Here is a 14,984-nt window from a genome sequence, read left to right as displayed (position 1 = left end):
TTTAATTGTGTGAGTGAGTGGAAGATATATAGGGGTAAGTATAGGGATTAATTGGTGGCCAAGAAAATAAGATTGAGTGAGAGCATGTGGATTTTGAGTGAGAGCAGGTGAGTTTGTTACAAAAGATATGGAAGAATCTTATTAGGTGACATTTTTGCATTGGTTCTTTTTTTCTTTTTTTATTTATTAAAGATAATCAAAATTAAAGATACTACACTAAAACTAAAAACTAGAAAAATATAAGAAACTATTAAGGAAAAAGTTATAAAATTGCTAGTCTTACCAAAATTAGAAGGAAAAATATATTTTTGTGAATTTCTTTTCTTTTGCAAATTAAAACAAAACTAGTAATTCAAAAATGTTAATCTTTTGTGAGTTTTAATTTCCTAAGAAAAATCTATAAAAGGTAAAACAAAAGCTAAAATATGTAGATTAAATTCAAAGAATATTTACATACTAGAAATTGATGAAAAATCCGATTATAGTAAAAAATTAGATGCTCATATGGGCAAGCAATAGGACCCCATAAAAGAAATTGAAATTATGATCGTAGTTCAAAGGAACTTATGTATTTTCCCAAAAGTAAATAAGAAAACTAAGAGAAAAGGGTGTACCAGGGTACTTATGCTATTTTGTTCGAGGGTGTTAACGAGGATATAACTCAGTTATCGACGCCTCATTTCGTGACGAAGAAATAGATTTACTTTTGGCTAGTTCTCTAGATTCTGACATTCTTGAATTGTATTCTTGAATAAGCGAAGTCTCTGCGCTAATATCATTGTGCATATAATATGCAGGCCCTGAAGGAACTGGAAGACTCAAAGAGAGGCTACTGAGCATGAGAACTACTGCAGCCATAGTTGGTCTATCTGCCACATTTTCTTGAACACACAATAAAGCAATGTGGATATATCTCACTATGTCACGAACCAGTCCTGTGCTTCCCTTCAGTATTGGGTCTATAAAATTTGTAGCTGTTCCTTCGCGCCAGTTCGACCAAGCCTGTGATAAGTGAATTCTCACAGTAAGACACTAAGACTAAGTCATATAGTATCATACTACCTCCGATTATAAGAGTATTGCACGCCTCTTAAGAAAAACGCTAAATACTCTTACTCATAAGAGTATTTGTCTTGAAAAAATATAAGAGCCTTTGTGTAAGTTAATCTTTATTTGTCTCTTAACGTTTCACTTAATTAACGTTCAACTTATTGGAGCAGTGTGAATTTGAAAAGGAAAAAGTACTTTGGAATAAATTCAATATACCAAAAGACTAATATTTGGGAAGAAGAGTGAGTAGCATATTTCATATGATTATGCATGTAGCAGGTCCTAACTAGTTTAGGATTGATGAATGCTTGATTGATTGACCTAGTTACTTACATAGCTCAGAAGGTCTTCCACAGATTCTCCATTTCTGAAACAAGTGTTCCTTTGGCCACTTAAAATTTCGAGGACTAGTACTCCAAAGCTAAAAACGTCTGATTTGACCGAAAATTGTCCGTGCATTGCATACTCTGGTGCCATATATCCACTACAAAACAAAAACTAATTACATAACACTCTGCAACTTAAATATGATTCAATTGTTAAAGTTTTTTGTTCCACATATATGTTTTGCACTTCTCATCAATAGACAAAGATAAAATAGGCTAAAATTTCAGTTCTGGGGTTCTGTAGTCCAAACAGTGGGATCTGCAAAATAAGCATTCAAAATAGGGATAAGTCAGGACTAAATGTTTCATTCATGAACTTAGGAAATAGTAAAACGTTGTGCTGCAATTTATACTGCAAATTGGGTAGTTATGGTCTCCTGATGTCTGCTTTTCCTTTTTTCCCCTGCTTTTCCTTAGAGAGAATGTATCTCACAGCAATGTGAAGACAACTCTTAGACCATTGATCTATTCTTGGCTGAGCAAACAAAAAGTTTTGATGAGTTATAACCTATATCATGTATTTTGCTGCATAGGGATCATATCTAATTAACCTCTCTGAACAAGGAGAAGTCATATGCTGAAAAGAAATTGAAAAAAGTTTTGTTCTAAACAACCAAAAAGTTATTCAGAACATATTCAAATTTTGCCTATTCATCCCCAGAGCTCACTTTTGGCAGAAGATCATACTTCTGGAAATGAACTTCAATTTTATCAGCAGAGATTGCACCTTTGTAGTGACCAAATTGAGACCAAAACTCTAGGTATATGACCATTCATCTCGAATAATACAAATTTTAGACCCAATTACCAAAGTCTTAGTTCTACAAAATTGAGGTAACCATTCCTGATGAGATTACCATGACATGCAAAATACATACTGCAAACTCTAGTAACAATTCAAGGAAAGATTTGTTTTCGGCTAGAGGCAGCTTTTATTCTTGCTAAATGGCTAAAGAGTCCTTCCCAGTGATATGAAAAATAACACAATCAATCTAATGAGAGATGTAAAACTTACTAGGTCCCAACAATTCTGCTTGTGTTGCCTTGAGTTTCATCCAGTGTAAATAGCCTTGCCATGCCAAAATCTGAGATTTTAGGATTCATTTCTGCATCTAGTAGAACATTACTAGCTTTGAGATCACGATGAATGATCCGAAGTCTAGAATCCTCATGAAGATAAAGAATTCCCCTAGCAACACCTCCTATGATTTTTGATCGCCTTTCCCAATCCAATTGCCTACGTTTAACTGAATCTGGGAACAAGATGAAGAATATAACTTTGTAGTTAAACTTCTATACATTGACAATATAAAAAAATTATAATATTAAGTCACTTAAAATATTATTACACATAACTACTCATAATAAGTGCATTAGTTTTATGGTAAATAAGGCAGACAACCAGGTATCAAATTACAGTGACAAAATAAGTGTTGTATTAATTAGGCGGTTAGTGTTTATAAGTTAAAGTCATAACTTATAGATGCTAAAGGTCCATACTTGATGAAAAGATAAGCAATAGAACATACCAAATAAAAAGTGGTCAAGGCTTGCATTGGGAACAAATTCATAGACAAGGAGTCTCTCTGTTCCATCAAGGCAAAATCCCAGCAACCTAACCAAATTCCTGTGTTGAAGCCTGGCGACCAACAACACCTCGTTCTTGAATTCTAGATCACCTTGGCCTGAATCTGCTGACAATCTTTTCACTGCTACTTCTTCTCCATTTGGAAGCTTACCCTGAAACATATGAGAACAAATGCCATTGAGACATTATGAATTAAAACAATGAAATTATTATTATTATTCTTGCTCCAACTAGGTTGTTATGCAGTAAAGAGTTAACTTAAATACGTAAGCTTAATCACCTTGTACACAGGACCAAATCCGCCCTGTCCCAACTTATTAGCATTTGAGAAGTTATCTGTTGCTGCTCTAATTGTAGAAAGATCATATTGCAAGGATTCTGCGGTGCTAATATCATCCCCGCGTATACCTTCACAAACATAGTAATAATAGCATATAACAAATTAATGAAACATGGTCCTAAGAATTCTACTTCCTTAATCATAGTTTGCTACTCCTAGTAGTTTGTGCTTACTCTGAATTTCATCCACCAGCTTCCTCTTTCGCATCTTCAGACAGATGACATAAATACAAACAATAAGAATAACAACTGTAACAATTGGCACGATGACAATGATGACAGTTCGCGCTGTTTTATCATCTTTCCCTGTTGGAGCTGTTCCATCATCCTTCCCTATTGGAACTGTTTTATCATCATTCCCTACAAAAACGCTTCAAGTTAGTATAATATCAGTTTAGCTTATAACACTCCTCGCGTGAAAATAAGTTACTATCTTCTCTTTTCCAAATCACTTCTTCTGCTTCCCTTTTCAGGTTATTTGAAAAAGTAATATGTAGAACTAAATATCACAAATATAATACTTTCCTATAATATATTATGCTCTTCTTCAACAGAGGTCAAGATCTGTGGTGTGATAATGTTGAATTGTGAGATGGTACACTTTTATTTACTTGATTATGTCTTCAACACGCCTCCTCTAGTGCGCGCCTAATTATTTCTTTTATGAGTCAAAAATAACATTGTCCGCTTCACTACCATGTTAAGGCTTAACTGTTAGAAAGGGTAAACTTTTATTTACCTAATTATGTCTAGTCATATAAAAAGTGGACAATCAAGTTAGGCTTAGGAGAAGGAACAATAAAAATGAAATTCACCTGCAGGTGGCGGAGCTTCTAATGCCACCTCCTTGAAGAAACGGGCACTTTCATAACGGAAGTTGCACCTATTCCCTATGATTCTGCCACCCCTCTTGCCATTGCAAGGACAATTAGGCATATCTCCATAAGCGTCAGTTAAGCAATCGAAGCAATTCTGAGGAGATAAATCAGGAGTGCACTGCACTAGCGCATATATAGTCTGAAAATTTGGACCTGTTGCATTACCACTAGCATATTTTCGAAATGGACCACCATTTGCAGCATGGTCTCGTAAATTTTCCAATAATTTTCTCAACTCCAGGTTAAATTCCTCGGGTTTTGAGGAATTCCCAGTATTCCACAAATAATATGGAGTAGAAAATGACTTAGTGCCTAGAATGTTTCGATTTGAGTAGTGTAACATACAATCATCAGAGCCACCAGAAGCTTCTTTTTGGTTAGGACATAACTGTGTAAGGTTTTGAACAACATTACTGACACAACTGCGACATGCTTCTAGCAGCTCCACATCTCCTCTACATAGCACAATAGCACTGACCATGTCGGTGTTTTGGCCTATGGAAGCATTATAGAAACCATATTTATCCATATTTGAGGAAAGGGAAGAGAGGAGTTTGTTAAGATTATTGTGGTATGCACTATTTTCGGTGTAGTTATTATTGTTACCACATAAAGTGTATGGGAAATCAGCTGCGCTAGGATGAGACCATGAAGATATATATGCAAAAAAAAGAAAGAGTAGCCACTTGTGAATAGCCATGGTCATGGCGGTCTAATTAAGTTGCTCGATATGTAGAAGCTTAGATACTTTTGAAGAACATAGAATGGTTGGGTACAAGTGACAGGCAGATTTTGATACTAATTGGCTGCTGAGTATGTACAAATATCAAGTAATTTGTTCAGAAGCCCAAGAATTCCAATGGCTTGAAAGAGCAAACAGAGCTAGAGAAAAGGTATTGAAAGGGTGCGGTTGACTACCATTTCTGAGAACCAGGAAGGAAATTAGGAGATTGATTTTTCTAAGGCCGCCATTTCTGATTTCTAAAGGTTAGTGGCCTTTAGCTTAATATTAAAAAAAAACTACTCTACTTACTTTTGGCTTAACTTTTTTTCGGAGTTGACTTAGTCGTAACAACTCTAATTTGTGGGGGGTGTCCCCCCCCCCCCCCCCCCCCCGCCTCCTCTTCTTTCCATTGTTTATTAGAGGTCTAGGTTGAAAAATAGTGTCTTATTATCGTTTCCATCCGTGTCTTATTACAATGTAGTACCTGCCAAAGATCTGTATCCCAAATCCCAATGGAAGATGGAGTATAGCTCGCGGGCCAATATTTTAATATTTTTTCTGCTTGGTTATTCCTCTTTTAAATTTTTGATATATTACTTTTAGTTGAAAATAAAGGTGACAAGGGGTGGGCCGGTCCGGTCCGGTCCGGGTTGAGGAAAAAAGTGACCGGCTGGTCACCGATTTTTCCAAAGGAATTTTTACATTCCTATACACAATTTGAAACTTTATTACTCTCCCTACTCAAGTTTCAATTTAATTACATACTGTATATAATTTACCAATTATATACATTTTAGGAATTAAATGAGTATCCCTTTATATTAGGAATCAATTATTTTCCATCCTTATTCTCTTTCACTCCTGCGCTCTCTCTCTCTTCGTCTCTCTCTCATGCGCGCGCTCTCTCTCTCTATCTCTCAATCCCTAATTCCGGTAATGTAGAGCAAAGGGAAAGAGAGCAGCAGTTCCATGCTTATTAAAATTCCAATAATGTAGAGCTGAAGGTGTTGCACTATTGGTGTTCAAATTCCAGTAATATTGCACAATTGGTGTTCAAATTGAAATTGTCAATCAATACATTTTGAAGGTGTTTGACTTTCCACCGTTGACAACCATTAAAAAGCTTTGAAGCTTTGAATTCGAATTTGGATTTTCAAAAACCATTATTTGTTTGGATTGGGTGTTGTTGCAAACAATTGGGAATATTGTTTAGAGTTTATATCTCAATTTTGAGGGTGTTTTGGTGAAGATTAGACTTGATTTTGGCTGAATTTCAGATTGAAACTCTAAAAAGAAGAAGAAGAAGACGACGACATGACATACATTATACTTACGAAATTGTAGTAAAGTTGTAGTAAAATTGTAGGTAAATTGTATTCTGTTGTTTATATATATTTTTTTATTTAAATATTGTATGAAAGTTGAACAATATTGTATAAAATTTGTATAAAAATTGTATTTAAGTTGTATGATATTGTAGTTGTATATAACTGGGTAGAAATAATGTATGAAAGTTGTAGATAAGTTGTATAATATATAATTAGTTGTATGAAATTTATTTTTACTATGTATAAATCAGATACAAAAGACATATTGTATACAAATTGTATTTAAGTTGTATAATATTGTAATTGTATATAACCGGATAGAAATAATGTATGAAAGTTGTATAATATATAATTAGTTGTATGAACTTTGTTTTTATACTAAATTTGAAAAAAAAGACAAAATATTAAATGTTATTAAAAAAAGAAAAACTTTCATTATCTTTTTCCTCATAACAGAACTTATGAAAATGCACAAAATCAACCAAACAGGTTAGTAAAGTTCAAAATTTATCTCCCTAATAAAATCCCAATGGGAATCGGTAACCAAAACGGGAATCGCTAACATTTGACGAATTTGGAACTTCACACGCCCTTCTAGCTTCTAGAGGACAACATGTTAATTGACGGAATCCACATTCCAATTTCGCCGTCGAACGCGTCTCTTCCTCTTGACCTGTAAGTTCCCATACTTAACTCTGTCGACCTGTAAGTTGACACTTGTTATTGGTTTCTTCTCTTGTTTGTGGGGGCATATAGGGTGGAAGATCCGGAGAGAAAAGGGGAAAGAGGAGAGAAAAAAGGAAAAATATATAACTAAATCCCTTGATTGAATGCACTAATAATGAATTGTGGGCTTTTTAAGGTGAAATGTATACATTTTGTAGCTAAAACGTGTTTAGATCGGGTAAATACAAAAACTTAGACATTTTTCGTAATAAGACTTCAAATAGTGTATAGGAACGAAAAAATCCCTTTTCGAAATCGGGTTTAACGGGTCCGGGCCCATCCGGTGAATTATTGAACCGGAACGGTTCCGGGCATAAGGGGTCGGACCGGTGTTTTTTTTTTTTTTTTTTAATATTTTGTATAACTATCGTAGTTTATATTAATATAAAGTAAAAATATAAAATAAAAAATAATCTTATAAAAAGAGTGTTTGAATAAAGGATACAAAGGCTTTAAAATCTTTATATTTGAATATTTCATTAAGAATTTAAGATAATAGAATACAATGAAGATGGAAAAAAATTGCACTTATAATTTGCAAGTTCTTTTTTATTTCAAGCTTGCAAATTAGAGTTTATATTTAACAACAACTAAATTAACGAAAAAGAGTAAATTCAAAGTTTAATTATTAAATATAAATCCAGAACTTCAAAGGTTTTGCATTGCCTTAGTAAGTTCTTCATAATCAATATGAATTTCTTGGCCATCTTCTGGAGTGTTAAATTCAGATGGGTGACCATATGTTAATATATCTCCAAGTTCTTCGTCTTCTGGTTTATCAACATCTTCACGTCCCTAATTTCTTCGTTCCGATCTAATCCAATCTCTCAAACATATTAAAATTTCCAAAGCATTGCTTCCCAATAAGTGACGGGTGTCTCTTAGTTGTTGTCTTGCTTGACTAAATGCACACTCTGATGCAACAGTTAAAATTGGCATATTCAGCAAGTCCCGAGCCATAGCGAAAAGAACATGAAATTGCTTTTCATTCTCATGCCACCATCCCAACAGTGAAAATTCCTTTGTGTGAGTCTCTGATTTCTTTTGCAAGTAGAATTGAAGTTCATTAATGTTCCTGCTTTTGGTTTGAGTGAAAGGAAATGTAACCCAAATATTATAACCATCAAGGCCTTCATCTTCATCCATAGTAGCATATGCAGTAGAAGTAGTACAATGCGTAAAGAGATTAACATTGTCTACATTAATAGCATCATCATCAATTATATTTGCATAATAATTATATAATTGTTGTAAATAATCATTTAGCTTGGTCATACAACAATATATATATCTGAGGTTTCAGTTGGTCCAATCTCCATATAACTATATAAAATATTGATTAATTAGTGACAATTAGACATCTTTATAAAAGGATTTAAAACATCACCAATTAAGTAAATTGGAGGAATTGGAAAGAAATAATTTTTTGAATTTGGCTTGCATTTTTTCAACAACATCCTTATAATTTTCTTTCTTCTTAAATTCAGAGAGTAGAAAAGAAACTTCAGCTATATGTACTAAAGCCATAGTAATAGTAGGGTAATATGCTCTAGAAAACTCAACAATAGCTGTATAAATTTTATGTAAAAGTTGAACAACATCATTAATGGCCTCCAAAGTATTAGTTGTTAACATACGGTTTGGATTAGTACAATGCGCATTAGCAACTTTAGTTATCGGCAATCTATATTTGTAGCAACATTTTAATAATAAGTATGTATAATTCCATCTAGTAACATTTTCATCTGGCATGAATCTCGGGTTAAGGTTATGCTCCGTACACTTAATCTTAAATTCCCTAATTCTAGATTGTCTATTATTTCCTTGAATAACACCAACTGCTCTTCTAACATGAGTAATCTCAGTCGAAAATAAATCAAGGTCACTTTTAACAATTAAATTATAAATATGGCATGCACACCTAACATGAAAAATTTCGTCTACTAGTGGTTTCAAATGCAGTCTTAATATTGAAATAGCAGCATTATTATTAGAAGCATTATCAAAAGACAAACACAATACTTTTTTATTAAGATTATAAAATTGGAAGGTGGCTGTTGCCAACGTTCAAATGAATTTAAAAAAAAAATATATTCAGAAAATAGCCGTTGAACCGGTCTGGACCGGTCCGGTTAACCAGTTCAATAATAATTTTTCTTGACCGATTTTGACCGGTCCGGTTAACCGGTAAGGAAAATGTAAACGTCTTAACCCCTTACCCCCTAAACCCAGCCCTACCCACCCCTTACCACCGGTCCGGGCTGGTCCGGTTTAATATCGGTTTGGGCCGATCCGGAACCAGGTCAACCCGACCCGTTAAACAGGTATAGTTGAAAATATCTTACTGCTTAAAAGCTAGCATATATACTTTCTTGTAATTGACAGTAATTGGAGATTACTCATTCAGCTTTGTATTCATTACCCCAATTTTTTTTTGTTACGTAAAGGTCATTCAACTTTGTGTTCATTATCCCAAAAGTCATTTTTCTTTCTTTTGTTACATAAAATTTATTTTACTTTACTCTATTTATCACAATAGTTAAATTGGCCAGATTTTATAATACTTTACTTGAAAAATCTATTATTCCCTTAGCATTATAAATCCTCTCATTTAGGTAATACCTTATATACTATATAATATAGTTTTCCCTATATATTTTACTTATAATTAAAAACGTATATTATTTTATTTATTCTTTTTATAATATATCAGTACAGTTAATTTTCTCATGGAACTCAATTTGCTTAATCATATTCAAACATGAACATATTTTAAAATATAAAAACAATAAAAAAAAATTACTTTTAATATTTATTTTAAATAATAAAAATAAATTTATTTAACAAATGAGTTTTTTTTAGTTAATATATTTTTTAAAAAAATCAAAAATATTTGTGTTTAATATTAAGTTTTTTAAGGCTTTATCTATTAATATTATTTCTTTAAAAGTACTCATCGATGTGTGAGTGTTCTAAATGCGGATATTTTATTTATCAGAGTAACGAATATGGCTTGACTGATAAATCTGTGAGTTTTGATTTTATAATTTTCATTAAAAATATTTCATTAGGCATGGTTAAGAACATTTACTTGAGATTTGTTTACAGTAATATTACAGACAAATTTAATAATGCTATCTATATATCTTGAAAATTAATGTTAAGGAAAAAATAAAAATACAAATATATAATAAAAATAATCAATGAAATAATATAAAATTTATTTTAATTATAAGTAATTAAAATAATTATATTATATTATATAATATAATATAGAAGGTATTACATAAATGGGAAGATTTATAATGTCAAGGGCATAATAGACTTTTCAGGTAAAACTTTTATAAAATCTGTCAAAGTGACTATTGTGATAGCTAGATAATAGTAAAATGATTTTTGTGTAACAAAAGAAAGAAAAATGACTTTTGAATAATGAACACAAAGTTGAATGACTTTTACGTAACAAAAAAAAAATTAACTTTTGGGTAATGAACACAAAAATGAATAACCACTCATGAAATTTACTCGAGTAATACCTACGAAACAAATATAAACTTTGTGATAAAACAAAAAATCCTTAATTAATCAATCGCAATCCCAAACTAATTGGAGTTTGAACAGAATAACAAAGTAAATGAGAAAACTAACAAAAAGGCTATTATGTCTAAGGATGTTATCGAGGATATAACTCAGTTATGGACGCCTCATTTCGTGAGGAAGAGAGAGATTTACTTTTGGCTAGTTCTTTAGATTCTGACATTCTTGAATTGTTTTCTTGAATAAGCGAAGCCTCTGCGCTAATATCATTGTGCATATAATATGCAGGCCCTGAAGGAACTGGAAGACTCAAAGAGAGGCTACTGAGCATGAGAACTACTGCAGCCATAGTTGGTCTATCTGCCACATTTTCTTGAACGCACAATAAAGCAATGTGGATATATCTCACTATGTCACGAACCAGTCCTGTGCTTCCCTTCAGTATTGGGTCTATAAAATTTGCAGCTGTTCCTTCGCGCCAGTTCGACCAAGCCTGTCATAGTTCAATTCTTGAATCATATCTCATAGTACCTCCACTAATTGAAATGGTAAGGGTGAATTGGAAAAAGTAGTAGGAGTAATTGATTCTTGTTTTTCTCAAACATAAAATATTTTGGAATATATTTAATTTACTACAAGGCTAATGTTTGGGAGGTAGACAGAGTAACTTATTTTATATAATAATGCATGCAGCAACTAGCAGGTCTCAACTAGTTCAGATTTTGGATTACTTGATTGATTAATCTAGTTACTTACATAGCTCAGGAGGTCTTCCACAGATTCTCCATTTCTGAAACAAGTGTTTCTTTGGCCACTTAGAATTTCTAGGACTAGTACTCCAAAGCTAAAAACATCTGATTTGACTGAAAATTGTCCGTGCATTGCATACTCTGGTGCCATATATCCACTGCAAAACAAAAACAAGAGTTGCATGAAATTTTCCAACTAAGATACGATTCAATTGTTAATGGTTTTTCGTTTTTGTTTTAGTACAAATATATGTTGCACTTCACATGAACAGACCGAGGTAAAAAGGCCAAAAATTCAATTCTGGAGTTTAGTAGTCCAAACAATGGGATAAGCAATTCTCAACTAAGATGCCAAAATTGGGTACTACGTGATGTTAAAGTCAGACTACATGTAAAGGTCATTAAGGAACTTAGACTTTTTTCAATGATCTTAGAAAACTGTAAAACGTTGTGCTGCAATTTATACTGCAAATTGGGTAGTTTCTGCTTCTTTTTTCCGCCTTTCCTTAGTGAGAATGTATCTCGCTGAAATGTGAAGACAACTCTTAGACCATTGATCTATTCTTGGCTGAGCAAACAAAAAGTTTGATAAGTTACATCTTATATTTTGCTGCCAAGAGATGATATGTAATTTCCTCTCTGGACAAGGAGAATTCATTCCCAGAACTCACTGAAGAGATTACAGTGACATGCAAAATCCATATTTAAAATTCTAGTAACATTTCAAGGACAGATTTGCTTTTGTCTCGAAACTGCTTTTATTCTTTCTAAATGGTTAATGAATCCTTCAGAGTGATATGAAAATGGAGTAACAGTCTATTTAGCGAGAGATGTGAAACTTACTAGGTCCCAGCAATTCTGCTTGTGTTGCCTTGAGTTTCATCCAATGTAAATAGCCTTGCCATGCCAAAATCTGAGATTTTAGGATTCATTTCTGCATCTAGTAGAACATTACTAGCTTTGAGATCACGATGAATGATCCGAAGTCGAGAATCTTCATGAAGATAAAGAATTCCCCTAGCAACGCCTCCTATGATTTTGGATCGCCTTTCCCAATCCAATTGCCTACGTTTAACTGAATCTGGGAACAAGATGAAGAATATAATTTACAAGTTGAGTAACAATTGGAATTATTTTTCCGGAAAATAAGGCAGACAACCAGACAACATGTGAAATTACACTGGCAAAACATTATGCAATACGTACCAAATAAAAACTGGTCAAGACTTGCATTAGGAACAAATTCATAGACAAGAAGTCTCTCTGTTCCATCTAGGCAAAATCCCAGCAACCTAACCAAATTCCTATGTTGAAGCCTGGAAACCAACAAGACCTCGTTTTTGAATTCTAAATCACCTTGTCCCGAGTCTGCTGACAATCTTTTCACTGCTACTTCTTGTCCATTTGGAAGCTTACCCTGAAGCAAACAAGCACAAATTGAAAACTTATGAATTAAACAACAACTCAATCCCAAGCAAGTTTGAGTCAATTATATGAATCTTCAATGTCCATCTTATGCATCAATTAAGCCTATTCACCTTGTACACAGGACCAAATCCGCCTTGTCCCAACTTATTGGCATTTGAGAAGTTATCTGTTGCTACTCTAATTGTAGAAAAATCATATTGCAAGGATTCTGCGGTGCTAATATCATCCCCGCGTATACCTTCACAAACATAAGCATACAACAAATTAGTGAAACATGGTCCTAAGAATTCAACTTTCCTTAATCATAGTTTGTTACTCCCAGTAGTTTGCGCTTACTCTGAATTTCGTCCACCAGCTTCCTCTTTCGCATCTTCGTAAAGATGACAGAAACACAAACAATAAGAATAACAACTGTAACAATTGGCACTACGATGATGATGACGGTTCGTGCTGTTTTATCATCTTTCCCTGTTGGAGCTGTTCCATCATCCTTCCCTATTGGAACTGTTTTATCATCATTCCCAACAAAAACGCTTCAAATTAGCATAATATCAGTTTTTAACACTCCTCGTGTGAATAATAAGTTACTATCTTCTCTTCCAATTCACTTGTTCTGCTTCCCTTTACAGGTTTTAAAAAAAAAAGTAATACATAGGGAGCACTAAATATGACAGATTATAATATGCTCTTCCTCAACACAAGTCAAAATTTGTTGTGTGATAATATTGAATTGTATGACCATTTCATATGGTACACTTTCATTTACTTAATTATGTCTTTTAACATGCGTGTAAAATTTGAACCCACAACCTCGTCCAATTCGCTACCATATTGAAGATTAACTATTAGACAAGGTAAACTTTTATTTACCTAATTATGTTTCGATAGTTGTTTAAAAGTGGGCAATCAACAAACTGGGATGAGAAGGAACAACAATAAAAATGTAATTCACCTGCAGGTGGCAGAGCTTCGAACGGCACCTCATTAAAGAAACGGGAACTTTCATAACGGAAATTGCACCTAACCCCTAAAATTCTGCCACCCCTCTTGCCATTGCAGGGACAATTAGGCATATCTCCATAAGCGTCAGTTAAGCAATCGAAGCAATTCTGAGGAGATAAATCAGGAGTGCACTGCACTAACGCATATATAGTCTGAAAATTTGGACCTGTCGCACTATCACTAGCATATTTTCGAAGAGGACCACCACCTGCAGCTTGACCTCGCAAATCATCCAATAATTTTCTCAGCTCCTGGTTAAACTCCTCAGGTTTTGAGGCATCCCCAGAATTCCACAAGTAATATTTAGTAGAAAATGAGGTAGTGCCTAGAATGGATTGATTCGAGTACTGTAACATACATTCATCATAGCCACCAAAAGCTTCTTTCTGGTTAGGACATAACTGTACAAGCTTTTGAGAAACGTTATTGACACAACCGCGACATTCTTCCAACTCCACATCTCCTCTGCATAGCACAATAGCACTGACCATATCTGTGTTTTGGCCAATGGAAGCATTATAGAAACCATATTTATCCATATTTGAGGAAAGGGAAGAGAGGAGTGTATTAAGATTGTTCTGGTATGTACTATTTTCAGTGTAGTTACCATTGTTACCACATGAAGAGTATCGTATATCAGGCAGCTGCGCTAGGATGAGACCATGAAGATGTATATACAGAAAAAGAAAGAGAAGCCATTTCTGAATAGCCATGGTCATGGCTGTTTAAGCTGCTCGATATATAAAAGCTTATATATTTTGAAGAAAATAAAATAGATAGAATGGTTGGCTACAAGTGATAAGCAGATTTTGATAGTAAATTGGGTGCTGAATATGTAAGATTATCAACTAATCTGTTCACAAGCCCTGAGTTGCAAGAGCTTGAAAGAGTAAATAGAGCAAGAGAAAACGTGTTGTGAAAGGGGGCAGTGCCTGAGCAGAAAAAATTACTCCTCCCTTTCATTTTTAAGTGTTTACCATAAATTTCAAATATTTTTTCTTTCTTAAATTTCATATTCAAACAAACTAATTAAGTCACATAACACTGGAATAGCTGTTTCTAAGAACCACATTAATCAAAGGAAAAAAGGAGATTGATTTTTCTAAGGCTGGCTGCGTAGCTTAATGGCTTAGCCTGACATTAATGTCAACTTTTGACTTGGCATTCGGAATTTTCTTTTATTTTCTTCCAAAAGAGAGCTCGGATGCACTAGTATTTTTTATTTTTGGAGTTGACAAATTTACTCTTA

General features: G+C 33.6%; 1 protein-coding gene across 1 annotated transcript; it reads right to left on the bottom strand.

Annotated features, from left to right (window-relative positions):
* Positions 1–528: 528 nt before the first annotated feature.
* On the bottom strand, positions 529–14,669 carry LOC107801760 (uncharacterized). Its single transcript, XM_016625150.2, has 14 exons — positions 13,686–14,669; positions 13,070–13,237; positions 12,844–12,971; positions 12,512–12,722; positions 12,149–12,386; positions 11,313–11,463; positions 10,696–11,049; positions 4,179–4,953; positions 3,538–3,723; positions 3,305–3,432; positions 2,966–3,176; positions 2,452–2,689; positions 1,384–1,534; positions 529–1,002 (listed from the first exon to the last, which is right to left on the bottom strand). Exons 1-14 carry the CDS (start codon positions 14,452–14,454, stop codon positions 646–648), a joined length of 4,065 nt encoding a protein of 1,354 aa, XP_016480636.2. The 5' UTR covers positions 14,455–14,669; the 3' UTR covers positions 529–645.
* Positions 14,670–14,984: the final 315 nt, after the last annotated feature.

This window comes from Nicotiana tabacum, chromosome 17 (assembly GCF_000715075.1).
Source record: "Nicotiana tabacum cultivar K326 chromosome 17, ASM71507v2, whole genome shotgun sequence".
In the NCBI taxonomy this organism is placed as follows: domain Eukaryota; kingdom Viridiplantae; phylum Streptophyta; class Magnoliopsida; order Solanales; family Solanaceae; genus Nicotiana; species Nicotiana tabacum.
Note: the sequence above shows the minus strand (reverse complement) of the source record. Positions and strands in the feature narration are given on the sequence as shown.

Bases quoted from the DNA above. Each gene is read 5' to 3' on its own strand.
- LOC107801760 (XM_016625150.2), bottom strand. From the start codon at position 14,454: ATGACCATGGCTATTCAGAAATGGCTTCTCTTTCTTTTTCTGTATATA. The intron at 11,464-12,148 runs GTAAGTTTCACA...TTTGTTTTGCAG, and splicing joins AGCAGAATTGCTGGGACCTA to TGGATATATGGCACCAGAGT. The intron at 4,954-10,695 runs TAACATCCTTAG...CAACTTAATTAG, and splicing joins TAACTGAGTTATATCCTCGA to ACCGCCATGACCATGGCTAT.